Source organism: Calidris pugnax, unplaced genomic scaffold (genome assembly GCF_001431845.1).
Source record: "Calidris pugnax isolate Ruff unplaced genomic scaffold, ASM143184v1 scaffold81, whole genome shotgun sequence".
Lineage (NCBI taxonomy): Eukaryota > Metazoa > Chordata > Aves > Charadriiformes > Scolopacidae > Calidris > Calidris pugnax.
In genome coordinates, this window is record NW_015090880.1 from 4,018,747 (window position 1) to 4,045,943 (window position 27,197).

The following is a 27,197-nucleotide window of genomic DNA, read 5'->3' on the forward strand; positions in this document are numbered from 1 at the left end:
GTTATGCCTTCGATGGTTTTAAAGGAATGTCAATAAAGCAACCATCTCCACGTACAAAACTTAATATTGGACACAACGCGCAGCTGGTTAAAAAACATTCATGCGATGCTAATTTTTTTCCATGCTGCCAAGAATGGAAAAGACTAGACATATGGAGATCTAAAAATGATTTTTTTCTCTACTATTGATTTTATTCCAAGATTGGTGTCTAAGGAGCAACAAAGCCCCGAGTAAAGCAAATCCACAAGTTCCTTTAGGGCTTTACCTACTCTTACTGCTGCTTCTGTATCTTGATTATGATGTAGCTTGTCTTCAGCTAATATTTCTATTTGATAGATATTGTGATTTATATTGGTTTATTACAGCCAGCTTCTCTAATCTGACATTGGTTTTGGATTTCAGAAATGTTACTAATTTATGAGGTATGTCCTGTTCTTTGGGAGAGGAGAGAGTGATGAGGCGTAGTCCTTTTATCTCTGTGGTGGTTTATACAGACAGAAAAAAGGTGATTTATTTTTTTTTAATGGTAAAAGTAAAGATTTGCTTGGTGGTTATTCAGATTTTTCAGGGAACTCAGGCTTGCCTGGAAGAACTAGACATTAGTTATATGTTGGTGGATGTACTACTCCCTGTTATCTTGTTAGTGTGTGGAATGTGACCGTAACCCATCAGAATTTAAGTAAATGGCAAGAATGTTGTGGAGTCGCCAAATTGACGAAAATTGCAAGGAAATTCTATTTATCTTATATTCATGATTAGCCTCCTGTGATATGTGTTCCTATTTCATGCAATACAGCAAGGATATTTCTATATTAAAAAAACAGTAATAATACGTCCTCCATGTTATTCTCATGCCCTGATAAATGTAGACTTAATCAATAGATGAGACTGTATTTGAAGGACAGGGATCAATCTCACTCATAGTATATTATTTTAAAGTTGTCATGTGCTAGTTTGAAATGATATTAGAACATGGAAAAATAGATCCCAGTTTTATTGCTCACTGCTTGCTATGACAAATCATTCAGTGAATAATGTCATGTCGGTTGCAAATTAGTGTTTAGACTTGCAAATTTTTGCCCATGTCTCATCGTATTGCCATTTGGAGACCTGCAGGTTCCAGCAAGGCTGTGCTTCATGGATAACATGGCACGGAAAGCATCTCCTGTGCCAGAAATATTTTGATGCTTTGATTATTTCTTTTCGGCGACTCTTGAATATCAACATCCTGTTTTTCAGGGAACTGTAAACTGAATAAATTTTACTCATTTGGCTTTGGAACATTTCATACCCTTAAAACAAAGCAATACCAAACTGGTAAAAATCCAGAATATGGTTTCTTTCCTCCTGCCCATCACTGTGTTTGCAGGAGGTGGAAATCATCCTGGTTTTTCCATCTCTACTTTTTGCTTTTGTTGCAAATTTTGGACAACACTCATTTGGGCGTGAGCAATAAATCACACTTGCAGTAGGCACATTATGAGGTTTTTGCACAAAAATGCATTCTAAGGAGAATAGTATGTTGAGTATTATAAAGGCAATGGCCTTAAAAATGGTTCCATAGTGTTCTTGAGCTGTTCTCAATCTGCCAAGGAGAAATGGTATTTTTATTTAAAAATATATTTTGCAATAGTCCTGCTGGTGTCATCATCATCATCTGCACAAATTTCAGCTGACAGTTTGAAATCAAATGGTACCCGAGAGACATTTATATTTGTCCATATGAGAGACAATAATACACGTTCACAGCTGGATTTTACAATGATTTCTGCCTGTCAGAGCATTATTATTTTCACCACCAGTAACAAACCAGTGCTACAGAGACACTCTTTAAAGTTCTGCACTTTATCAAATGCAGTCTTTCTAAAGCACTTTCTCTGTTGATAATCCTGTGTTCCAGGCTGAAGGAAACCAGACTAAATTTAGTCTACCCTTATTTATATTTCTTTGCAACATCTGCAGCTACTTTACATGACATGCTTTTAAGCTACTGTGGAGGTTTTAACTGGCCTAAGAAACTTTTAGCAAATGATTCATGATTCCAGTTTGGGAAAGGGCAAACTGGACAAGCACGGCATTACTCCAGATACTTACAGAACCCTTTGTTAACTCCGTGTTTCATTTCTTTATACACATCTATAACACTGAACATATTAATATATTAGTGTTTTTATTTTATTTCTTAAATATACGGTCTTCCAGCCCTTTTGTGAGTCTTAGTTTAAGAGATGTATCTGGATGGTGAAGGATAGTTCATAGCCAGGTTGTAGAGCATAAAGTCTGGAAACATCTATGATGAGTGATTCGCTCTTGTAAATTTTGCACTGCTTCATGAATACCCTTTGCAAAAAGATTCTGGGAATATTGCAGCTTTTTATAATTTTTTGTTTTTAAGGAAAGATTCTAGCCTTCAATCGTTCATATATATGCATTTATATTTTTTTAAAAGTAGCTTCCCAAGTATACAAATTGGAAAACAAAAGAGTATTTTTAAATCTCAGTATTTTAAAGTTAAATTATTCTTTTCGTTAGTGGGGTGAGAGAGCATCTCAGAACCTAGAGGCTGTGCAGGGAGGGCTACAATTTCTTCTAAAGCCCAAGGAGGGGTTTTTCTTAAGATTGGATCAGCTCCTGCTGGCTGCAGAACATTTGGTTTCCACTAAAGATTCATTAAGATTTTAGTTCATCAATTAGCGGTGTGTATAATGTGGGCTGTTGTGGGAGAGAGCGAAGAGCAGAGCAGGCTTTGGTGGGACTAATACTAAGTTTCATCAGCAAAATGTATGTTGCTGCTCTAGGAGACCTTGAAAGATGATGGGATGTGCACTTTATTGCTGGTATCTGCTCTCGTTAGACCTCTCTCCTGAACTGGAATAAACTGGAAGAGACAGCAATATGGGACAAGAGTGTTTTAATGGGAGAATCTGCCGCTTGGTGGTGGGGCATTTGCTGGAAGAAGGGGAGGATGGAAAGAAAGAGGGAGAAACGGATTAGGAAAAACCAAATTGCAAGAAAGAAGTTCAGATCAAGGCTTTTCACATAGTCCCAGGTATCTGGGGTGTGCCCTGGGAAAAGGAGAAACTTGGAGAAAATAACTGGGTTTGGCCATCTACCAAGATTATTTTTATTCCTAAATTGTTACTGTGGGGTTTTTCTCCTCCAGCTCTTTATTATCTTCTCTACTAAAATACTTGAGTTTTTCGTTGGAAATAAGATAATTGATTAGGCAGAGGCAGAAGGGAGATGGCTGCAGTCCCAGCACACAGTCATAGCTGATCATTACGCTATTTAACAAGAGTACTGAAATTAATTTTTGTTTTTCACAGAGGTTTACCAAGTACCTTCTCCTAAATGAGTGCAAGACTACTAAATGAAGTTTGTCAGTAATTACTACTTCAACCTATAAACATTAGTCTGTTCCTTTGAAAATTTACTCTTGGGTATTTCCATTGGTTTCCCGTAGTTTATCTCCCTAGTATTTAACATTCAGAAGAAATCAGATGTATTTTAGTTGAGCAATAAGCTAAACTATCATCTTTTTATCCTCAAAATTATTATAGGCGGGAAGCAATTTAAAATACTTTCAACTATTGAAAAAGCATAACAGAGTTGTTAGAAATGCTCTGAGCAATTAAATGTAAAGTTCTGGGGAGGTGATTAAAATAACAATTTGTCATTTGAAATGGATATGGCTAATGGGTATGTATTTAAATATTGCTTCCTAAAGCAGTTTCTTACTTTTCTGCATATTCCAGAGTACGAACGATTTGATCGGAGGCAGTACAGTTTGAATGACACAGCTAGTCTGAAACAATTAGTTTAGAAATGTGATAAAGAGAAACTAATCCATCATCCTGCCCGGCTACAGGGGAAGCCAAATTGGGTTTTGATTCAGCAGAGGAACCCAAATGTAGAAAAGCTGTTTTGTTAAGACTCTCCCATTAGCATCTGGATTTCCTTTGGAGCACCAGGGAACATTTAACCTGCCAGTTAAGGAGCACTTTGCTATTACAAGGTCACATTTGGTTTGAAACTTAACACTAATGGTCAAACCCCTGTGTGACAGGAGAGGGGAGAGGAAGACAGACAGACAGACAGCAGAGAAGGCTGTGCTGAGGGGTCGGTCTCTTCTCCCAAGTCACAGGACAAGAGGAAATGGCCTCAAGTTGTGCCAGGGGAGGTTCAGATTGGAGATTAGTACAAATTTTTACACAGAAGGGTTTATTAAGCCTTGGAATGGGTTGCCCAGGGAAGGAGTTGAGGCACCATCCCTGGAGGTGTTCAAAAGACGGGTTGACGTGGTGCTGAGGGACATGGTTTAGTGATGGTTTTTATCAGAGTCAGGTTGATGGCTGGACTAGATGATCTTAAAGGTCCTTTCCAACTGGACGATTCTATGATTCTATGGTTCTGTGTGCTGTTCAGAAATGCACTTAATGAGTGGTATTAATAAAGAATTAACGCTGCCAGTCTCGAACATCTGTGTTTCCCAAGGATGAGCTTAGAAACATCTACATTTTAATTACAGTGATGTGCTTTGCTTTGGAGGCTGCTTTGAAAGACTTAGAAAAATTCTACCAATTGTCGAGTACGGCAAAAGACAGACCTGTGGTGGGCTTTGTCACCTGTGGCAGCTGTGCAAAGGTGACACAAGTGTGTGTAATTTCTACTTGGCCAGTCCATGTTGGCCGAGGTGGGAGGGTAGGTAGTCCGTGTTGGTAGGTGGGAGGGCAGTAGAGAAAAATATAAGTCATGCTGCGACTATGTTTAAGGAATTTTTATTAACCTTGTTTCAAAATCAGAATACAGGTCGACTCTTACCATATTCTGTCTAAAAAAGAAAATTAGGTGTCAGCCTGAAGTACAAACCTTGCAATTTCAGCTAAAACATTTCAATATTCTCATTAAATGTGTAGATTGAAATGGCAAGATATTACATAGGTCTCTCGCACGGCTCTCATTGTTTTGGGTTATTCCATACGCAGAAGTTCCATGCCTAATTACCTGCACAGCATGCTGAAAATTGATCTTTTATATTTTATCTACAAAATAATTCACCTTTTATGCCAACAAGATTAATGGTATACATTAGCTTCAAATCAGGGTGTTTCCATTATACTCTGGAATAAAATGAGGTTTCTCAGGATTCGTTCTTCACTCTTTGTAGCTGGACTCAGATTCCCATCGTGCAATTTACATTTTGTATGAACAAAAATATCTTCAGCCAAAAGAAGGGAGGAACTTTAAGGAGTTCGGAGGGGATTTCCCAAGTTGGGAAAATGTTATAACTATTTTAACCAGATGCTCGTTGTCTCACTTCAATGCTGGTGGCCACGAGTCAAGCCCTATTACAGAGGTTTGGTTTGTAGTTGTCATTATTTTTACATAGAAAACATTAACAAAAAGTAAATTACCAACCTAGATTGCATGGATAGACTGTACTCTGAAGTGTGACTGCAGCTTTTGTAAACAGCTGAAGACTATTGCATTATTAGTGATACAAGTACTTGCATGCAAACAATTCAGGAGGATGCCTGTCAGAAATACGCAGTCTGAGTTTTGGTTTGTTTTTCCCAGCTGAACACACTTAGGACAGTTTTTTAGTTTCTTGGCATTTAATGTGCTCAAGAATATACCCTAAAACCCTGAAATGATGTACAACTTATTTAATGTGCTCAAGAATATATCCTAAAACCCTGAAATGATGTACAACTTATTTCCAATACAATTCTAAAGAGTTAATGATATGATTTTTGCCAATAGCACCTAAGGATGTTATAATACCCTGTTTACATAGAGTTGGGGAATCCCATACTGGCGTACATAAACACCTTGTCTTACGCATACAGTGCATAAGATTTTTATTAGTAAAACAACATTTAATGTTTGCCAAAAAAAATTTAAAAATATATGATTTATTTTATGGCACAGATAAAGCATTGCCTCTTTATTTTGGCTGAATTCCAGGCACCAGGAAGAGCCTTGCAGCTGGCTGTGCTGGCTGGCCAAAGGAAGGAGGTGGTGAACTAAGTAGGATAAAGTAGCCAGGGTTTGCCCAAGCACAAACAGAAGAATAGTTAATGAGAGGTTTGAAGGCAGTGTATGTAAGATAAAATGTATTTTTTCCCCTGGGGGCACTCGCATCCCCACGTACAGTGACCTAAACCCAGAGCAGCGCAATCTTCTAGGGATTAGGCTGCAGTGAACTAAGTTTATGTCTAGGTTAATCCACTTTAACTCATGCAGATTAATTTCCTACTTTTAAATAATTTGTTTGCACTTTCCCAGGGGTTCCTGGGCAGATGAAAATACAGAGCTGTTCCTCAAAACTGTTGACAAAGGGACATTTCTGTCCCCGATGGCTTTGGGGCTGTGCCCTGGGAGCCTTCTCCCTCCCGAGTGATGCTCATCCACCAAGCGAGAGGCTTTTCTCCACTTTCTGTCATTTCTTCACAGTTTGAGCTGAAACTGGGCCAAAAGATGAACTAATTGGTTTCTTTCTTAATTATGGAATCTGTCATTATCCTCTCAAAATCAGTGCTACTTTTCCATTACTTGTACTCTTAACTCTAAGGTAGATAATTCAAAATAGCTGGTTGCTACAAATTTCCCTCTCTTTAATTACAGTTTCTGTCATTGCTAAATTTAGTCTGATTACTTTCTTGCAAACAGTTTTTTAAAAGCCATATACCATCCTGCGGGTTAGGCAGAGTGCCAGTTGAAGAGGGAAATACCAGGATGTTTCAACTTCCCATTGTATTTCTACTATAGAATATTGTAAAACCTGAATTGGAGAACTGTATGAAGTCATGTAGATTTTAGGTATCAAATGATTGACATGAAACTTCATTTTAAAAAAAAAAAAAAAAAAAACCCAAAAAACCCCAAAAAAACCAACATAAAACTTCTAACTATTGTTCAGTCAGCTTGATGTACTCAAAATCAAGTATTTTCATTTCTTTTCAGGTTTATCTATGTAAACATCTGCTTCACTAATTGAAATTCAGTCAGTTTTGAACATAAATTTGAGTCTGTTTCAGAGCAATATTGTTCATATCATTTACTTTTGGCTATTTAGAAATCTCAGTTAGGTGTGAATTATAGGGCTAGTGGAGATGTATGGAAGCGGTGAGCCCAAGCAAAATGAGCAAGAGACAGTGGGGAATGAGCAGAGAAGACCTTCAGAATTTGTGCTTTTACAGTGTATAATAAACTTTATGCATTATCCTTCTCCTTTTTGTCATAGGTCTATATGCCCTTCTTTATTATTATTTTTTTCTAAACTTTTGTTTTACTGGCTTCCTGAATTAATGTATAATTTTGGATTCCCACCACTACTATCATCTGTTTACAAGAAATAATATTGGTTTCATCCCAGGGTCTTCCACTGATGTGTAGTAAAAATCTAAGTTTAAAAATGACAGGCAATTTTGTGAGCTGTTTTTAATTGAACACTTAGATGCACAAAGCACCTAGAACCGTATGAGCATGCTGAGCATGTTGTGGCTTGTAGCCTGCACAGTAAATAATAATCAAATAATGCAAAATAAAGAGGAGAAGCCAACCAAGATGTAGTAAACAAATAAAAATTGAGTAATAACTGTAATTTCCAATACCTTATCCATGTACGGTTGCCAAATAAGGAAAAAATGCATTGGAAAGCAAAGGCTTAGAGCTCCAAGGAAGCCCAGGAGAGACATATTACTTCCATTTATAACAGAAAATCAACTGAAAACTTGTAATTGACAGAAAAGGAGCGAGTTTATGTCCCTTGAGGTGCTCTAGGATCAGCAACAGGCAAATGGTGTAAACATAATAAATCACAGAACAAGTTGTTTAATATGAATTTTTTTGGAAAGTAAGAATACAATTTTGTAAAGTACAATAAATATAAAATGAGATATTGGCTGTGGGGCACTGGTAAGGAAGTGCCCTCCTTTTTTAAGAGAGTCAATGAAAATATATGTTGAATGGGAAATTAGGTTTCTAGGGGTGCTTATTCATAGGCTGTTGAAGGATCCAATTAAACTGGAATACACTTTGCGTGGCTTTCATAATCATAATGACTGATTTCAATGAGTTTACTCTTGACTTAACCCAATATAATAAGAACGAAATCAAGCTGCTTATTTTCCTGCTGCGTATCCAGATCTGTCCGTCCCCTTTGAATGTTTTGAATAATGCCTTTTTATATTTTCTATTTTTAGAATAAAATAATATTTTGAGCTAAGGAAAATAAGTAGCTCAATAAATACCAGAACCAATAAAGCCTGGCTTCCCACACTTTGTGTCTTGTGGATTTCCGAGTTTGATGCAGGTTTTTTTTTGTTACAGTTCCTGAATTGATACCTAGTGTGGTCTACAGCCTTTCCCTCAGCCTTGTGGTCACTCTCTTCATCCAGCTCCCATCCAGAAATGGAATTATGCTTTATTTTTCAGTCTTTCCCATTTAGCAAGACCATGTAATCTTTGCTCTTAAAGACCTTGTAGTCCCCTACAAGCTCTTCAGGTGTATTTTGTCTTTTTTTTCCTTTCTTAAAATGATTTTTTTATTTTATTTTTTCTATTTGAAGTGGCTGATAGATGTTGAGTAGTGCCAGAAAACAGTCAGAATTGTGCACGGATGGCACCTCCCTGCTTTGTGGTGTTCACTCAACGAGCTCTCTCAACTCAACAGCCATCCCTTGATACGTACATCTTGGTAGTTGAGTTATAAGATGGAAGAGTAGCTGCACAGAGTATTTTTTTTTCTTGGTTATATGAATATTCTTTGGCTTGTGTAGGAGAACTCATGTGGCACATCTCAAAACTCTTGTTGAAGTCAAGGTAGATCACAGATGACTAACTACCCTGTCTTTTCTTGGCAAATCCTTGTTGGCTTTCCTTATCATAAATTAATTACACCTCTCATGTTATGTAAGGAACTTTTAGAGATAACCATTGTTTCAGCTGAGGAGACACACTGCAGGTCCAGAAGGGAAGAGGGCTGTTTTCAACAATAAGTATTTCCAAATACGACAGAAGTTTCACTCGAGAAAAGTCCTGAGACCGTTAATTGTTCGTACACGCTGCTCCTGCAAAATTATGTTAATGGAAGGAGTTTAAATATTGATAGAAGAAAATTAAATGCAATTATGATGAGCCATTTCATTTGAGGCCTTTTTTTTGCATTAGCCAGTCCATAAATATTTTAATAATTTCATTTATTGTATGTTTTTTCATCTGCACAATCTTACCTTGTGTTAAATTGTCCTGTTGGCTTAGTGCTTTGCTGGGTGCGTATTCGTACTCAACGATGAGGGTTATGGAAATGCCTACTCTCCATTTCATGACTGCATCCAAATTTACTCACTTTCATATTAAACCTCTGCAAAAAGGCACGATCTCCATTTTGTAGGGGCAGTGTAAATGCTACAAGATATTTTAGCATGAAGGCAGGTCAATCAAGCTATAATCGTCTCTAATTAGCACTTGCAGAAGCTGTAATCTTTTTATAAACTTTCAGCTGAGCGGCACTTGGGTGAAAAATTATTTCTTGCTTGGAAAACCATTAAAAATTAATTTCCTTTGATTCCGTAGGATATGAACGAGACAAGCACATGGCCTTGCACAGGAAGGGGCTTTTGCCAATTAAAATTGGACACATGGAGCTCAGAGCAGTGTTCAGAAAAAAACAAATTATACTGCATTTTTTGCCAAATCTCTTAGTTTATCTCTTAAAGTGTGGTTTTCCTTTTGAGTGACAGTAACGAATGGTAGTAACGGCTACTTTGCCATTTCATATAAAGATTTCTTTATGGCATTTTTATGGATTTTCCTATGAAAAAACTAGTTTCGCTTTGTGTTGAGCTCTAATAGGAATTTATGCTTCTTTTGTCATTCCTTTCACTTGCAAACACCTGTGCTGTTTCTATCTGCTACGTACCTGAGTTGTGAAATAGCTACTGAATGAGTAATGAGTAATGTCTCCATTTTAGCAAAGTTTGGTCTCACTTTTGCTGTCTGCAAAGGAAAAAAAAAAAGAGCACATCAAAAAAGTGATCCTCGTGTAAGGCAATTTGAATTCCTTTCACCTTTTTTTCTGCTGGAGGTGGTAGGGCTTTGGTGAAAAAACGGTTAGTTTTGCCTTTTTTTGTTTGTTTTGCTTGTTTCTGGTACCATTTTAAGCTTTTTTTTTGTTTTGTTTTGCTTGTTTCTGGTACCATTTTAAATTTATTTCTCGCCATCATTGGCTCTCTGATCATGTTTGTTGCATAATAAAGTATTGTATAGAATGTATATAGCATTAATAATATAATACAATAATAAAATAAACTGCTCTTTGAAGGAAAAAGAAAAGTGAACAGCCCTACCAAACACCTTTGCTTCTTTTTTATTACCAACTAGAATTGTCATTTGCTTGGATCTTCAATGAATACCCATCATTTGTACAAGAGGACAGTCGGCGATTTGTGTCCCAAGAGACGGGTCACCTCTACATTGCCAAAGTTGAGCCCTCGGATGTTGGGAATTACACCTGCGTTGTGACCAGCGCTGTGACCAACAGCCAGGTTCTTGGGTCACCAACGCCTCTCGTGCTGCGCACGGATGGTAGGACTTCCCTTCTACACCATCAATAAATACCTCAATGGAGCGCGAGAGAAATAAACTTGATTCGGAATTTAATGTGATGGAACACTAAAGAGAGAAAAAACGAGGCTTTAAAAATTAAAAATTGCCTTTTTCAATTGTCTCGTGTAGGTGTGATGGGGGAATATGAACCCAAAATAGAAGTTCAGTTTCCTGAGACTCTTCCTGCGGCTAAAGGCTCCACGGTGAAGCTGGAATGCTTTGCACTGGGAAAGTAAGTTTTTGACTTTACCCATCCTGTGAGTTGAAGCCCATTAGGGTTGATCTGCGCAACAGATGGGCAGTTCTGGCAGCCATTTCGGTAGTGTTTTTTAAAGACCCTATTTTGGTCATTGCAATTATTGCCTTGGAATAGGAGGGCAAAGAGTCTTGGAGTAAGTTTTGATTTTGTTTAGAATTAAAATGTCTGTTCTGGCAGCACAGTAACTTAAATTTCATTTCAGATTACCGTGAATAAGATCAGTGCAGTTTTGCATATATTCTTTTACTTTCTTCCATTTTCTCTGTGTAGAAGAAAGTGTTGTTGAAGTCAGTGAGAATTTTGTCTGAATTTTACTGTTAAATGTACTTGATGCTTTCATAATGTTATTCTTTCTTTATAGCTAAAATAAAGATTAAAATGCATCCCTCTTCTGAATGATACTTCGCACACAATTTATATCTTTTCTCTTGCACAAATGATCTGAGAAGGCATTTATGTTTCTGTAAATGTATTTACTTACCACTTTGCAGTTTATTTGCAGACAGCTTTGTCAGGTGTTGATACTTTTTAAGTATGAGATTGATAACTTAATCACATGTTACTGCTCTGGGTCCCCGGGTAGGTGAGTGAAAGTTTTAAAATAGGAGAATGAATGGCTGTTCTAGGATGAGAATTTCAAAAGACTTGCCTTGGTTTCTCCTCCCATGGCAGTCACTGGTAAATCTCCCCCGACTTCAGGGGAGGCCAGAGCTGATTTACAAGAAATTTTATGATCATTGGACATTCACACAGATATTAATGAAAAAATTGGTACTGCAAATAATAGCGTATAAAACAGATACATGCAAATCAGTCGCTGTAGTGTCTGACCATCTGTCACCTACAGTACGAATACCACTTTTAACACGAGCTTTTAGTCACTTCTGAATTTTATCATATATTAGTTTAAGCGTCTAATTTTGCCAATCAGGTATTTTTAGCAAAGCTGCTTAAAAACCCATTCTTTTCTTTTTAGCCCTGTGCCTCAGATTAACTGGCGAAGAACTGATGGTCTGCCATTTCCAAGTAAAATAAAGCTGAGGAAATCCAATGGCATGATTGAAATACCTAATTTCCAGCAGGAGGACGCGGGGCTGTACGAATGTATTACTGAAAACTCAAGAGGAAAAAACATTGCAAGAGGACGTCTCACTTACTATGGTAGGAAACTTCTTTTCTCCTTCTCTCCCACCTTTCTTTACACATGAAATATAAACCACTCTTAAGGTACTTTTGGGTTTACAGCTTCTGCTATACCAGCAAGTGTTTGTGCTTAAAATTCTGTGGCATCTTAACTACTCGTGGAGAATGAGAGCTCCTGCACCAGGGTTTTGTGTAACACTTGTAATAAATGTCCAGGCTCAAAAGGGTTGCTAAGAGTAATGTAGAAAGTGCTTGTTACTTATATTTCTATGATGGAAGGTCTTTCTGGTGAAACCTTAGGTTTTCATTCAATTGGATTTATTTGGGGGATCATTTAGGCCTCACATTTACAGGAAATGCAAATGTTACCTTGCTTTAGGAAAAGATTACTGATGGATATTGTCAATCCTTTGCTTTCAAAATGGCCAATTTTATTTTAAAATGAGTAAATAAATGAGAGAATATAATCCAGCATAGGAAATGAAATAATACAAAATTTAATAGCTGGAAACAGAGAGAGTCTCTTGTGCATTTAAGGCTATAGAGTGAAATGAATATTGGCAAAGCACATTGGTGGTGTTTCAAAGCTGGAGTGATTTGCAACAAAGTGGTAATTGACAATTTTTGTTAAAGCCAGATCTCAGCAAATATAATTTTCTTTAGGTAAATGGCAATTTAAAGAGCGTTTCAGACTGTGCTGGAATGCTGTTCCTCATGTAGGAATATTTAAGCAAAGCTATTTTTTTAAAGTTGTGTGTAAAAGCATGGAACGTGGCTGTTCTGCAACTTGGAGCAAATGCTCTTTCTGTTTCCTGCTTCTGTATGGGGAGCTGCTGTTGCCTGGAACACAGAGTCCTGCAGTGTATGTTTTAGTCAATGAAGATTTTAATTTAAGGCACAATGGATATTATAAGGAGGAAGGACAAGACTTCTCCCCCCCCACCCCAACTTCCAAATTTATAGTCACACTGAATCAGTGCCCCATCACTGGAGATGTTCAAGGTCAGGTTGGACGGGGCATTTTGAACAACTTGAATTTTCCATATACTCATTGTAGTTACGACTTTTTGAGAAATCTTATGAATAACAGGAACACAATATCTAAGAAGCTTCATCTGCCAGTGCCACCTGTCATTCCAAACTTGGCACTATGCATTTTGACTCTTATTCGCTACTTGATAGTTTCAAACGAGTTGTGGTTTGAACATCAGTTTGGCTCAGTATTCCCACTCCAGTGTTAAATCAGGGCAGTTGTAAGACATATCAGTGTAAACTACATACAAAATTGAGTGGATCTGTTCATTAGTCCTTGTAATGTAATTGCGATAGTGGCAATCTTGAGATATCTGACCTGCTTCCCCGGTTTTGTTTTGCTCATTAAAGGACACAGAGCTGAAATAAAGGATGTTGCTAATCAATAAAAGCTAGCGAGTTGCAGTTTTGTGACAAGTAAATCAGTGTGAACATTTTCATTGCAAATCCAGGAGGGGAATTGGACCCTCAAATAGGGTTCATATTCCAATATAAATGTCCGCCCATATTAGATTCATCCCTAACATGGATGTTTAGCCTAAGAAGAATAATGAGACCTGTAATGGCATTAATGGCACTCCAACTGTTTCATTTCATTTGTTCTGCTTAATGAAACCCATTCTGCAGAATTAAGTAGATTTAAGTAATCTTTCTTATTTTGTTACTTGCTTTGTTGTTGCAGACAGAATGCCAACAAGTCTGTGTTCAGGATAGGATTATTTTAACACTTCTTGATAATTTGGAGGATTTTAATTCTGTTTGTAGATTAATGATGTTCTATAACTGAAGATAATATCTTCTGATGGTTGGCTGCTGCGCCTGCTATCAAAGCTCAGGGATCTGTATGATAAAGAATCTAACCATATGCCACTCAGTCTTCCAATAAAAGATCAATGTTTAAGGAAGTTGTTCTAAAAGCAGATGAGGATTTGGGGAAAACCAATGCAATGTACTGAAGACAGAGCAAAAAATATCCATCTGCCAGAAAGTACCAATGCTGGCAAAGATGACACAAATCTGTGTGTTAATGTTAGTGGATGTTGGCTGCTGTTAAAGCACTTTATTGGTAGAAGTGTAAGACATGTCTGCTACTCATATATAGAAAAATATAAGGATTACAAGCAGACAAAATGCCTTTTTATTTCAGCAGTTACAACATTTATTTTCCTCTTCTCAGCAGAACAAAGCAGGTTTCTGGCTTGCCCAAAAAAGAGTACGGGAAGAATTGGGGTTAACATTTTCAAAGTTGTCATCGTGAAGTAATGTGAAAAATAAATCTCAAGGGGAAAAAAAATAGACAAAAATTTTCCATGTGACTGAAAAATAGGTTTTCCTTTCTCTGCAGATTTTAAAGATTCTTTGTAAATGAAACATAAAGCTACTCCTAAACAAAAGCTTGGAACATTTCATTGTTCTGCTGTGAAGCAAAACACTCTTCTTCTCCTTCTTTGTTTTATGAGCTGAACCTGTAAAATTTGAAATCTGAAAATTGGGTTTTTCAGTGCACAAATTATTTGATTAAAAAAAAAAATCACTTATTTTTTCTATAGTATCCTGCCTCTTCTTCCAGTAATGAATTACAGTCTTGAAAGCACAAAGTGCTCAAACATTAACTCAACTTCAATCATGTCCATAGTCATTTTTCAAGGATGCTTGTGCATATGTTTGGTTTAGAAATTCTGTACACATCTCTAACTCTCTTCATGAAAAATAAAATGGATCTGTTTTTTTTTTAATTTGTTGTGGGTTTTAAATATAACTCTCAACCCATAGTTGAAGTTGATAATTAAAATAGATACTCTAAAACAGATATTCTGGGTTCTTCCATAACATTACTGACAGAGTATTAATCTTCCTTTTTTCTCATGAAGGATTTTATCAAGAAAAGCTATCATCAAATGTTCAGTTTGTTGTCATTTATACAGTTCCAGCATTTGATTAATGCCAGTTTTCACCTCAGGGGAGTTCAGAATGTGCTAAAAATAGGACAAGATTATCTAACTTTGAATATATAAATAATTTGCTTTCACTTTATTAGTATATTCATTTGTCATCACTATTAGCCCTTTCCATAAAGAGATAATAGAAGAAGACAGACATTTCATGGCATGGAAAAATGAGAAGAGATGAAACAATTACATTTTTTATTTTAAGGTGCAATTAAACATGTAATGTGGTTAGAGATACCTAAAGCAATTAATTTGAAGCATAATTGAAGAAAAGATATTCTTCATTAGAACATGCTGATTTAACGGAACTCATGTTTGACAGTTTCAAGGTAAAATGTTTAACAGGGAGAAAAAATTCTGCTGTTCTTCTTTTGCTCTGCAGTGGTGGTCTGTGATAGCAAAGGTGAACCCCCCAGTAATACGTAAATTATATGTAATTTTTTCATATATCAAAAAATACTTGTCTATTTTGCTAATTATTTTGGTAATATTGTACCACCAGAATTATACTGAAAATACATTATTCATGTATGTGGAGGAGCCTCACTGTTTAAACCTTTTGTCCAATAGTCTCATTCTGTCTTGTTCATAGAGATGTTTTCAAAACACTAACTGAAAAACTAGAAATGACTAAATAATATCAAGGAGTTATGGAGTTTGATCAACCTAGAGTCTAATTGTTGATGCTGTCTAATAGCTTTTGTTATCTTTTTTACATACTAAAACTTTCTCTGGTGATGTAGCAATTACCTGTTGCTTGAGAGCATTTTTATTTTTGAATGGAAGTCAAATAATGGACGTCTTCAGGGATGTGTTAGATGCTTCTCTGGACCCAGTTGTTTTATCAGGAAAAAGTTATTCATGCTTAAAGACACTTGGAGTTTTGAGATAAAATAAGGTTCATCATTGCTGTAGGCATCGGTATGAGTGTCATAGCCTGACTTTCCAGGTGTACTACTTAAAAAGATGAAGGTTATATTTTCTTGTTAGTTTTTTCCCCAGTATGCTTCATAGCTGCTTTCTCTTGAACGAGGGAAGCTTCCTTTTGAGACTGATTTATTGCCCAACTGGTGAGCTATCCAAAGAGTATTTTCAAAGGAGATTTTCAGCCTGGCTTTCACACTGTAAATTTCAGAGTAAAGATACATGTATAAGGCAACTGCATCTTGTGCGTGAGCCCCAATTAGGGACTTTTCTGGAAGAGCTTCCCGTAGACTTCTCCACCAAGCAGAGGCACGGCAGACCTCAGTTCTCCCTGGGAGAGCACAGTGCTGAGATAAACATCATGGGCCTGAAACTCTGCCTTTCCTTCATGATATTCCAATGGATTACAGAATTAAAAGGACATTTTCACTGGAGTCTCCTACTCTGGAAGAAATCCTATATAAAAATAGGTGTTGACATGCATCACAAACTGTTTACAAATTAGATCTCGAGACAGCTTCTGAAAAGTGTCGACTTCTTCAGCCGTTGCTTCCAAGAACTTCATCACAGTCACTTATTGAAGCTGATCTTCATTCACATCAACCCCCAGAAGAGTCATCGCAAAGGGTTTCTTAGAAGTCTAGAAAAATGTTTCTTCCTTTCCTTATGGCCTACGGGGATGACCTAGAGTGTAATGAGGCAACAGTTGTTCTCTTCAGGAAGACCTGCCTGGCCTAATTAGCTGGAAGAAAAGGGTTATCGTTGCCACCAGAAGAGAAGATGACCGAGTCTTCTCACTGGGATAAATTTTATGAAGTTACACGCTGGTATCACTTCTTGCCTGTGGGACCATGAGTATTGCAAGGAATATTTTAGGCAAAAGCAAGTGAAGCAAAATACAGGCTGGTGCCTTTCCGAGTGACTGACCATGAGGCTGACAGCTAACCTTCTTTAGAAAATCAACTACTTACAAGTATTTCGTCCCGAGGGAACTTTATATGAATCTTTCATGAAGATTGCACAGCAAGTTCCTAAGAATTCTTAATATTATTGCACAATATGGATTCCTGTCACGGTCACAAACCCTGCACTACAAACGCCATTAAAATTAACTCCCAACCTCTCAACTTACAGCACATCGTCTTTTGTTCATCTCAATGAAAATACATTGCCTGCATGGCTGTTCCTTGCTCCAGGAAGGAGGAGTTGTGTCTCCTCAGGAAGGTCTAGGTTATACACCAAGCCAATGCAGTAGCTCCATGGGAGAAAGACTTTGTTACCAAGTCATTGGTCTTCCTTCAGGAGCACAGTGGTGATGGTGGTGGAACCAGATGAGGCTTTGTTACCAAGTCATTGGTCTTCCTTCGGGAGCACAGTGGTGATGGTGGTGGAACCAGATGTTCTCAGCAGGTGGCACTTGCCAAACAGTGACGAGACCTCAAGAGGAATAAAGCTGTAAATTCAGAATCATTTAGGTACAGTCAGGCAGAGCTCAATAAAAATGGCAGTGTTGGTCTTGGAAAGTCACACTTCTGTTTTGAGAGGCTGTGTAGATCTACTGATACATGACCTTCTGTCTGCGCTTCTCTCCGCTGCTGCAACGTGGATCATCTTTAGCTTGGCCAAGATTCAGAGTGTTCAGTGCAATGTTCCCAGCTGGAATTGCCCCCTTTTTAGCTGCCTTTTCAATTTTGAACTGGTTAGTTGAACTGTTCTTTTCCAAAGAGTTTCTAATACTTTTACAGCCTTTTTGAAGACTTTGAGATGTGGATGATTGAAAGGGTTATTTTTCTTTCCGCTGAATTCCTTCATGGGTAATTTGAAGAGAAAAAGAGCCTTCCTCAATAAAATCACACCCTCTTGCAAATGAACAAGCACCATAAATTTCTCACATAGTGGCTTAGGAAGCTCAGCTCTGTTTATTTTTGTTTTGAATGGTTCTTGCTCCCATGCTTTCCAAAAAGACCTAGTTTATCATAGACACCGTGGAGACTTGGGAAACCCTTGTATGGAGACTGCCTTACACGAAGATTCCTAAGATGAAGATTTATAGGTAGACATGTTTTTCTTATTAATGGAATTGAATCCAAGATCTTGAACTTGAAACTAGACAATATTTAACCTACTTTCAAGAGAAGATAGGCAGCAGATGTGAAATGTTACACATGTTTGGATCCATAAATAATTCAAGCACTGTTGCGTGTTGCATAAATTTTTAGGTATGCAAAGTGCAGGAAGCACACCCACGTGGAGTCCTGAGCTTTCATCCCCCTGACACATGTGGGGCAAATATGCCAAATGACAGTGTGAGGTAAAGCAATGGCTCTTTCTTGAATTCTGGTGTTGTAACGTTAACTTTCAGCATTTAACCACAATTAATATCAGTAACAAGGTACATTTGTCTGACACGAAGATCATGTTATCCTTCCTTCTAGAGCTGACCTTGATAAAGAGAGTGTAAAAAGTCGTATCAGCTCCAAATCAGCGAAAGGCATTGATCCTGATGAGATATAAGAGACGTACAAAATAAAATAACAGGTTTCACTATCAGCAAGTCCTGGTTGAATTCCAAAACCTCCTAAGTTAATATCTCAATGAATGCATTGTAGTAAATTCTTTCGTGCGAAGTTAATCCTGAGTATGTACACATAAATCATAAATAGTTTTAATCCTTGTTATCATAGAAGGGTGGTGCTGTACCTGATCATGTTGAGATCTTATCGCTGCATTGCAGAATATATAACGGAGAGGAAATTTGTATGCTAGAAGACAATGCATCTTTTTAAATGAAATGAATACCAACCCTCATCCCAACGTTGGTCTGCTGGTCTGGTGCCTATGGCAATGGAACAGGTTCTGCTCTCAGCCCTGCTGCAGACTTCCCTCGTGGCCATAGGCGAGTCATTAATTTCCCTGGCCTGAATTAATTACTGTCGTGTAACTCCATTGTAGTGGGAAGTTCAACAGGAATTAATCTGACCTTCTGTGCTTCCAAAACTCATCTACTAAATAGTAATATTTTGCTGTATCACCAGGGACTTTTGTTTTCCTAGTTGTTTTGATAAGAGTGTGTTATGGGAGTTTCCTAAATTATCAATGTAGGAAAATCTTTAGATAATCAAATTCACTCTGGAAGATTCTTTTGCCCTTAGCTATGTATTTGCAACCAAGTTTCATCCTGCTTTTTATGTTTTCTCCGTATGTAATGTCCGGAATTTATCTTTTCTTGGAAAAATAGTGTATATTGAGATTATAAACTTTCTATTACATTGAACACATTCAAAGAAAATTCACACGAATTAGCTGTAAAACAGTGTTGTGCTCTTGTGTGAAATAGCACTAGAGGAATAAACTGTTGTCTTTCATGCAGTGATGTTTATTTGCCAAGTGAGCTTTTTTCCCCCCACTATATGAAAGCTGTGACAGATGTTTTAAACTCTTATCTTTCCAGTTTGGATTGTATTTTAGGTAATTGTGAAGGAAGTATGCTATTAATACATCAATTTTTTTAAAAAAGTGAGTGAGTTTTATGGACTTTCTTGAGGCCATATTTTGGTTTGCATCGCCCAAATGCGGTGCTAATAGTAATGCTTTCAAAAACAGTCTCATATATCCATGTATTCATCCAGTTAAGTACTGACAAGCATTAGAAAACAATCCAAATGGTATTTAGAACAAAGGCTGATATAGCATTACTGGTTTTTTAGGACTTAAAGGATTCTCTTCAGTATTAATTTGATGATTTAGCTATGTCAATTATTTAATTCCAGTATCACCACTAATTTCTTTATCTTACATTTACCTCAATTTCAAAGTTGTGTTTTTAATCATCAGTGATTTTTAATATTGGTTTCACTAGTTTGGCTTTAGTGATCTGTAATCTCAATTTTCTTTTGGTTTACTGCTGGTAATAAAAATGTATAAAGGAAGAGTGAGTAATTTCTTTCATTAGGTGACTTGAAGCAGAACCAGGGAGAATCTTCTGTGGTACAAACCAGTCCATGCAGAAAACTGACAAGTGCTGTGGAAGTTAACCCTTTGATTGTCGTAGTGAACAATAACTTGTTAGGGTTTTTGTTGTTGATCTGTATTTCATCTGCAGCAAAACCTCACTGGATCCAGACGATAAAAGATATTGAAGTTGCTGTAGAGGACACCTTATACTGGGATTGTAGAGCAAGTGGGAAGCCCAAACCATCGTATAGGTGGCTGAAGAACGGAGACCAACTGTCAATAGAGGTAACGTTCCATTTTGAAAACACGATGCTGTGTAAAATTAACAGTACTTCATGTCAGTTTGAGAATTTGCAAAAGTCCACGTAATTAGTCAAGAGAAATATTTGATACTTGTTTTCATATGTTTGTCAAGAGCATCCAGATGGAAACTTCAAAAGCTGCAATGCCAGAAACACAAAGACTAATTATGTTGTACAGAAATATCCCAGCTAAAAGGAGATATAAAAGCCGTGATAGAATCATAGAAAATCAGAATGTAAGAAAAGGCTGGAGAAGGAAGTTTAATTGAAGTTAAACATTAAAAACCGTAAATGAGGGATAGAGAACTTAGATGATTTTGTTATACTTGCTATTGGCATTTCACTAAAGGTTACAAGAAAACATAGTTAAGCTTCTTGACGAGAAAAGACAAAAATCTTAAAAATTCATAGGTCACCATCACTTGATGCGAAGAATGAAATATAAACAGTAATGTAACATAGGTATGTGCTTTAATACAATTGTTACAAGTAAATTAATGGTAAGTAATGCATTTGGTGACAAGGAAAAGACTTTGTACTTAGAAGATGAGATACATGGTCTCCCAGATCAGAAACATGCAAAAGCATCTGATATGCATATTGATTTTAATTCTCACTCCTCATTGGGTGATCAGGAATATAAACTATGGGCACTGTCCCACTGCAGGAAGGTATTTTGCCCTTGGCCAATGCGTTGTGTTCGTGTTGGCACTCACAGTAGAAGAGGAGAGAGCGACTGCTCAAGTGAATTCAGTGGATGGCGATGAAAAATGATCTAAGCACTGAAAAACCTTTCTTACCATTCAGAGTGCTATAGTTACCCGCTCGCTAAAAGGAATGGCAGTGTTTTGTGGACAGTTAAGTGAGGGAGTACAGAAATCTTGTCTCAGTGATTTAAGAGCATTGTGTCCATATCACACGACGTAACTAAGGTAATGCGCGTTTTTACCTCAGTAAGTACAAAAGTACAAGCTCTCGTTCAGTCCTCCGGTTTCTCCACTTATGGGTGTTGGTGTCTCACCTTTTGGCACGGTGTAAGGGCATAAACACGACTTACTCTGGAAATATTTAAGGGCTGTAAACTATAAGATTAACTCTTTGAAAGCCGGTGCTGAGGAGACATCAGAAGAGGAGTTCTCTGTATATCGTGATGAGTTGTCCTCAGCTCCTCTTACTGCAATAATCCTTCTTCATGCTGGGTCTCCTCCACAAAAATCTCCTGCTGGGATTGTTCCTCTTAGCTCCCCTGCTCCATAAACCAATCTTTTGTAAGAAGAGCACTTTGGAATGCTAAGGAGAGGATCAAGACATGGAGACTCAGGCCTGTTCCTTTTTGGGACTGCTTTTGTCCCTTGTCTAACTGCCTGAGCACAGGAGAGGACCTGCCAAGGAAGGAGCTGAGCTGAGCCAAGCCACCCTGGCTGCCCAAAGGTAGCCAGAGTTACCCTGCAGTGGGCCAACTGGAAATATATGCCCTTAAAAAAAGGCCGAAGAGTGAGCACCATTGCCTTAGGCCTGGTGAGCCACATCCCAATTAAAAAATAACAAAATCAGATAATGTTTTTGAGTGTATAGTTTGTTCTTCTGTTCATTATTCTTTCTCTGGTTTTCCCAAAAAGAGAAACTCCATTGGTTTTGTCTTTCTCACTGGTTTATTTTCTCACCCGTTCCTGCCACTCCATCCTTCAAATTAGTCACTTCTTATTGTAATTCATATAGCTTTCCAAGAATAAGCAAGGTGAGAAGATGCCCATACTTCAGTAGCTTTGTCGTCTCTAAGGCACTTAAATGCGTATCTTCTGTTTAATGACTGTTGGAATTTTTTCTGCATGATATTGCAGAGAGCTCATTAGCAAATGGCATGTGTGAAATCTCTAAATAGTACGAAATGCCAGTGCCATCTGTATAGTTTGGATGCTCTGGTCTGTCGTGAGGAGCCTAGGAGGATTTTGTCCGTATTTCTAGGGAAATACAAGGGTATTTGAGATTGCAAAGCCTCTGTGAAACTCAGCAAGTTTGAAGAATCGATTTCTTACGCTGTGTTGCCAAGGCTCTGTACTTGATCACCGTTGCCATACCCTGATGAGGTCGTGTCACTTATTTTAGAACTGTTCTCATGATTACGCTGTTACATTTACCCCATTTGTTGTATTTATGCTGTCTTATTTATATTTCTTACTTATTTTAAATTTTCCACAGGAAATATATCATCAATAAAGATATTTTTCTTAATATTCAGGGAAGGATCCAAATTGAAAATGGTGCACTTACAATATCAAATCTAAATCTGACAGATTCTGGCAGATACCAGTGCATAGCTGAAAATAAACATGGTGTCATCTATTCAAGTGCAGAGCTCAGGGTTGTAGGTAAGATTTTCCTTTTGCACTAAAACACAAACCTCATTCTCCCTCCCCATCCCCCCCCTCCACCTGCCTCATGTTCCACCTTGCCGTGATCTCCAATTTACCTCCCTCAGATGCTATCACTGAAATAAACATTTCTGCCGCGCTGATATCTTTATCTGCAGTGCCAAGGAGTCGACTCATCTGCTTCCAGAGGATTTGCAGCCCAATCATTTCATTGCATTAAAACAGAACACGGCTAAATTATTAATTAGGGGGAGAGCAGAGATGGGGGCTTGGATGAGGGGCCGAAGATGAAAATGGCTCCTGTGGTCCGGGGGCAGCGGTGGCTCCGCACCCACCTCCAGCTCCCAGGGGAGCCCTGTCCTTTAAAAGCAATATCTGCTCCTGCCTGCAGCCTCTCTCCAGCGAGGGGACAAGGGACTGTCATTCCAACGGTGTGTGCTTGAGTCTAAAATGGTGACAAACACTGAACCAGGCACTGTCTTACTCATACGCTTGTGCCATTTCTACCTCCGGTGTGGACTGATTTCTAAACCAAGCCTGTAAGAGCAGCATGTTTAGGAGACATGAGTTATTTCCTTTCTTTTATTAAGATGGCGGGCAGTTAGCAAGTTGTTCCCTCAGCCTTGGTTTCCTAAAATACTGAATTCCCTTTTGAAGTTCACTGCTAGTACAGGTAGAAGCCACGTGCCTTTTCTTAACTGTTGGTTAATGCAAACTGTAGCCATTTGGAAGGAGCTGTGCTGTGATTTTGTGCCATCTGACATATCTGATGTGACGTGCATTCTCACACGGATCCAGAAGCCAACCAGTTCCTTGAGCTTTAATGAGGCTGCTGGTGTTGAGGGCCCTCCCTGGGCCTAGACGAGTCATGTACGCTCACGTTCAGCAAAGCGTAAAGTTGGGCATGTGCTTAACGCTCCTTGGGTTCCATGAGCTTCAGCTCAGATGAAGGCAGTGTCATCTTCTGGGCAGGCTTCATTAGGTGACCTGCTCTGCACAACTGAGACCTCTACTTTTGTGCAAGGAGGAGAAACACATAAATGTCCAATAAAAGATCCATTTGAACTAATTCATGTTTTTAATTATGTTCAGAATCTGAGAAGTGTCATCTAAGTGCTAAAGCGTAGTATCATTAATATAAATAAAGGTGCTGTATTTGACTCTTCCTATCCCTTCTGTTTTAGCTTCTGCTCCAGATTTTTCCAAGAATCCGATGAAGAAACTGATCCAGGTTCAAATAGGCAGCACAGTTGATTTTGAATGCAAACCCAAAGCTTCCCCTAAGGCCAAATGCTCCTGGAAGAAGGGAGGTGAGCAGCTGCGGGAGAATGAAAGGTATCAAGTTACGTTGCTTTATTTGTTTTAATCTGACAAAAAGCTTGTTTATGTCTTTCTGTGAGATAGTGTCATCCGGAGATCCAAACAGTTGTAGTCTCTCTGAAGTCTGTCAAGCTGAGGGCATTGTTTGGTTGTTCTTTAATTGTCATTGTATCTGAGCACAGAGAGTACATGCATATTGCTCTCTTTAAGGTCAAGGGCCAGATTTTATTTTCAGTTTGATGTAGAATTTGGCCTGATTTAGAGAGAGCCAGGTGCTGATAGAAAACTGGAAAGGCAAAGGCTATAAAACAGTACTAAAAACCTGCAACAAAATACTCTTAAAATGCCAGCAAGGAGGCAGATGAGGATGTCACAGCCGTGGTGATAATGTGGCTGTGAGAGGGGGAAAAAAAAAGTTAATAATGGGAATGTCCAGAATAGCAGGTGAAAACAGGAAAAGAAAACAAAAATATACTTCCAGGTTCTTTTCGAGGAACCATAAACTTTATCTACCAATGACAACGTATGTCACTGTTGCGTTAGTGTTTACATGGTAGTGAATGGGTTTTGGTGTTAGTAATTCTCAGTGTGAGCCTGTGATTCACCTATACCCTCAGCTGTTGACTTCCAACAACATGTAAACATTTTTTTCCAGCAATAAGCATTGAAAGTCTTATTGAATTAGTCATAAACTGAAAGTGCCCAAGTCTACTGATAAAATTGTGTAATCAAACTACACAGCAGTGTACATCTCTGCACTCTGGAGCAGCCGTTCGCTTTGCAGCTCTCCAGCCTTAGGGATTGCTGCCTTTTCAAGCTTTCTGTTTTACATTTCAATATTGGCATAGACTGGGAGTTCCAGGCTGTGAACTGGGACAGGAAAAAAAAACAAACCCTTGGATGAGAGGTGTGATTAAGATAGTCACGTATCTGGTTTAGCATGAAGCCAGGCAGTTTGATACTTTGGACATTCCAGCTGCAGCACTTCAGCGCTCAGTACAGGCTGTAAAAACTCTTAGGAGCAGAATAACTGTTTGGGAGTTCAGTTTGCCCCAAGGTCAGCCTTTCTGGAGCTGGTTCCTGGAGCACTGAGTTAGTGACAGGCTGTAGTCACAGCAACAACCTCACAAAATCATGGGATTTGCCCAGGAGCAGCGAGGACAGAATGGCTGCGAGTGTTCTTCTCGCTGCACTCCGGTGTCACCCTGTACTTAGCAGGGGACTGAGTTGGGGACGGTGGTGCCACTGAAGTCTCCAGAAGTTCAGACATGAAACTGAGGAAAAATGAACGTTTTCTTTTTGAAGGAGGATTGCTGTGGCAGCGTGTTGTGATTTTATGAGTATACCTCTGCTCGTCTAGGTCTTTGGTGTTAGGTTGTACAAAGCTTAGCCTATTGCTGGCAAGCTATTTCTGAACCAGGTGAAATTTTTCCTAGTCCTATTCTTGTAAAACACCATGTCATGCTTTTGTTTAAAATTTCTAAACACAGAAGATGCTACCAGATATGTCAAACCTTTCAGAGGCTGTGATTGAGACCATTACTTGCTACATCGTAAGGCCAGAGCTCTCTCCTTGCCACCCAAAAGGTTTGGAAACTTGCTGTCATCTTGATCTGTGCAGTTCTGGCTCGTTCTTCGCAGGGACCACAATAATTTTCATGTGTTCCAGTGTTAAGTGTTGTCAAATATGGCAATTTGGCAGAAGATTAGGCATCTGTCATTAAAGAGCTTCACACAGTACCGCAGACTTGCTTGGCTGCAAGCAAGCGAGCAGAAACTCGTGCAAAATAAGCCTAGTTGGTTTTAATTTCTACATGAGACTTTCCATATGTAATGACACATCATATTGATAAATAAGTGTAACACAGGGCAACCACAGTCTCTAAAACTCATGTGAAACTTGTTGCTTTTGGTGATTCTCAGTTGTTTTTATTTTTATGGTCACTTTTGCAAAGCATGTGCGTAAATGTCTAGCACCTGGTATTCTCCTTTTAGGAGAATTCTTAGGTTTTGTCCCCATACCAGTTCTATAAAAAGGCAGGGAGGAAGAATGGCATCCTTCCCATTCCTGCCTACCTCTTGTCATCAGCCTTCAGCTAACCAGTGTGGGTTCAACTCATGATATTCAAAGCTGCTGGGCACACCCGGACCTCGCTGGGCTCCACACATGTCTGGGAGAAGAGCTTTCCAGCCACCACTTCTGCATCACTTTGTGAGCTTTCTGTCTGAATAGGCATCACAACTGGTCTTAATGGTTGCTCTGGGTTGCCCTTCAAAAGCAGTACCCACAAGTTTCATTTGTGGTGATGGTACCAGGATAAAGCCTGGTTAGATTTATGGATAGAAATTACAGCCTTTAGTTCTGAAAAGTCCAGGTATTTCCAAAATATGACCCAAAGCGTCTCCTGCCATGTTTTTGACAGCACACTGTAAATGGCTTGCAGAGGAAATATAATAACAAGCCAATAATCCTGAATTAATCTAAATGAAGCACACTCGCCTTCAGAGAAAAGCAGAAACACGATTCTTTGCAGAAGGCACTGGAGTTCATTACTGTCTGCTATGAATAATTGCAATTCATGAATTTCTTGCAGTTCTACAATTGTTGCAATTCGGGAAAGGGTTTCCAATTAGCAGGACATTTTTCAACCATTAACTACATTTCTAATGGAGAAGTCTGTAGGGGAGGGTGCGTATTTTAATTGCAGAAAAAGGGAGGGGTGAGTTCCCAAAAAGGGGTGATGCTGGCCACAGAGGTCCAGCATCTCTTTACCTAGGAGATGTAGCGGTGGCAGAATGAGCTCAGACCTACAGCAGGGTTCAGGCTCACAGGGTGCTCCTTGGGAGAGAGAGAGACTGAGATAACATCAATATGTTTTACAAAAACTCCCATTTGAATAATAAAAATAAAGCAAAAATGCTCTATTCGATGTTTTCTTAGTATTTTGTCAGAAGAGAACTTACGTTTCACTGGAGGTACTGACTCCATTACTTTAGTAAAGCCTGAAAGACTCATTTTGATGACACTTGTGCTTGTAGTCTTAATTTATTTTTAAATGGTGCTGCGTTTTCAGTATGTAGAAGGTTTGGATAATGACTCAGTAAATTTTAATTAAATGAGCTGAATATGATATGTCTTGTGGAGGGAAGAAAATATAATTCAAAATGGATTCATGGGCTCTGGACTGAGAAATCACCCAACGTTGAAGAATAAAATCTTGCTGCTTGTTAGTTTTGCAAAGTATGTGATATTTTTTTTTTTAGAATTTCTTGAATGAAGAGAGCTAGACAGTGAAGAGCAGTGGACTGCAGAGAGAGTTGAAGGCGTAGA

The 27,197-nt window shown here is 38.4% G+C and overlaps 1 protein-coding gene across 1 annotated transcript in view; it reads left to right on the forward strand.

The window, feature by feature from the left end:
• CNTN3 (contactin 3 (plasmacytoma associated)) overlaps positions 1 to 27,197 on the forward strand; it is a 93,892-nt gene that overhangs the window by 41,741 nt on the left and 24,954 nt on the right. The window contains exons 3-8 of the mRNA XM_014946820.1: positions 10,387 to 10,590; positions 10,741 to 10,843; positions 11,847 to 12,031; positions 20,021 to 20,157; positions 22,414 to 22,543; positions 23,731 to 23,881. Of these exons, the coding sequence (XP_014802306.1) occupies positions 10,387 to 10,590; positions 10,741 to 10,843; positions 11,847 to 12,031; positions 20,021 to 20,157; positions 22,414 to 22,543; positions 23,731 to 23,881 (910 nt within the window). The remainder of the gene's footprint in view (positions 1 to 10,386; positions 10,591 to 10,740; positions 10,844 to 11,846; positions 12,032 to 20,020; positions 20,158 to 22,413; positions 22,544 to 23,730; positions 23,882 to 27,197) is intronic.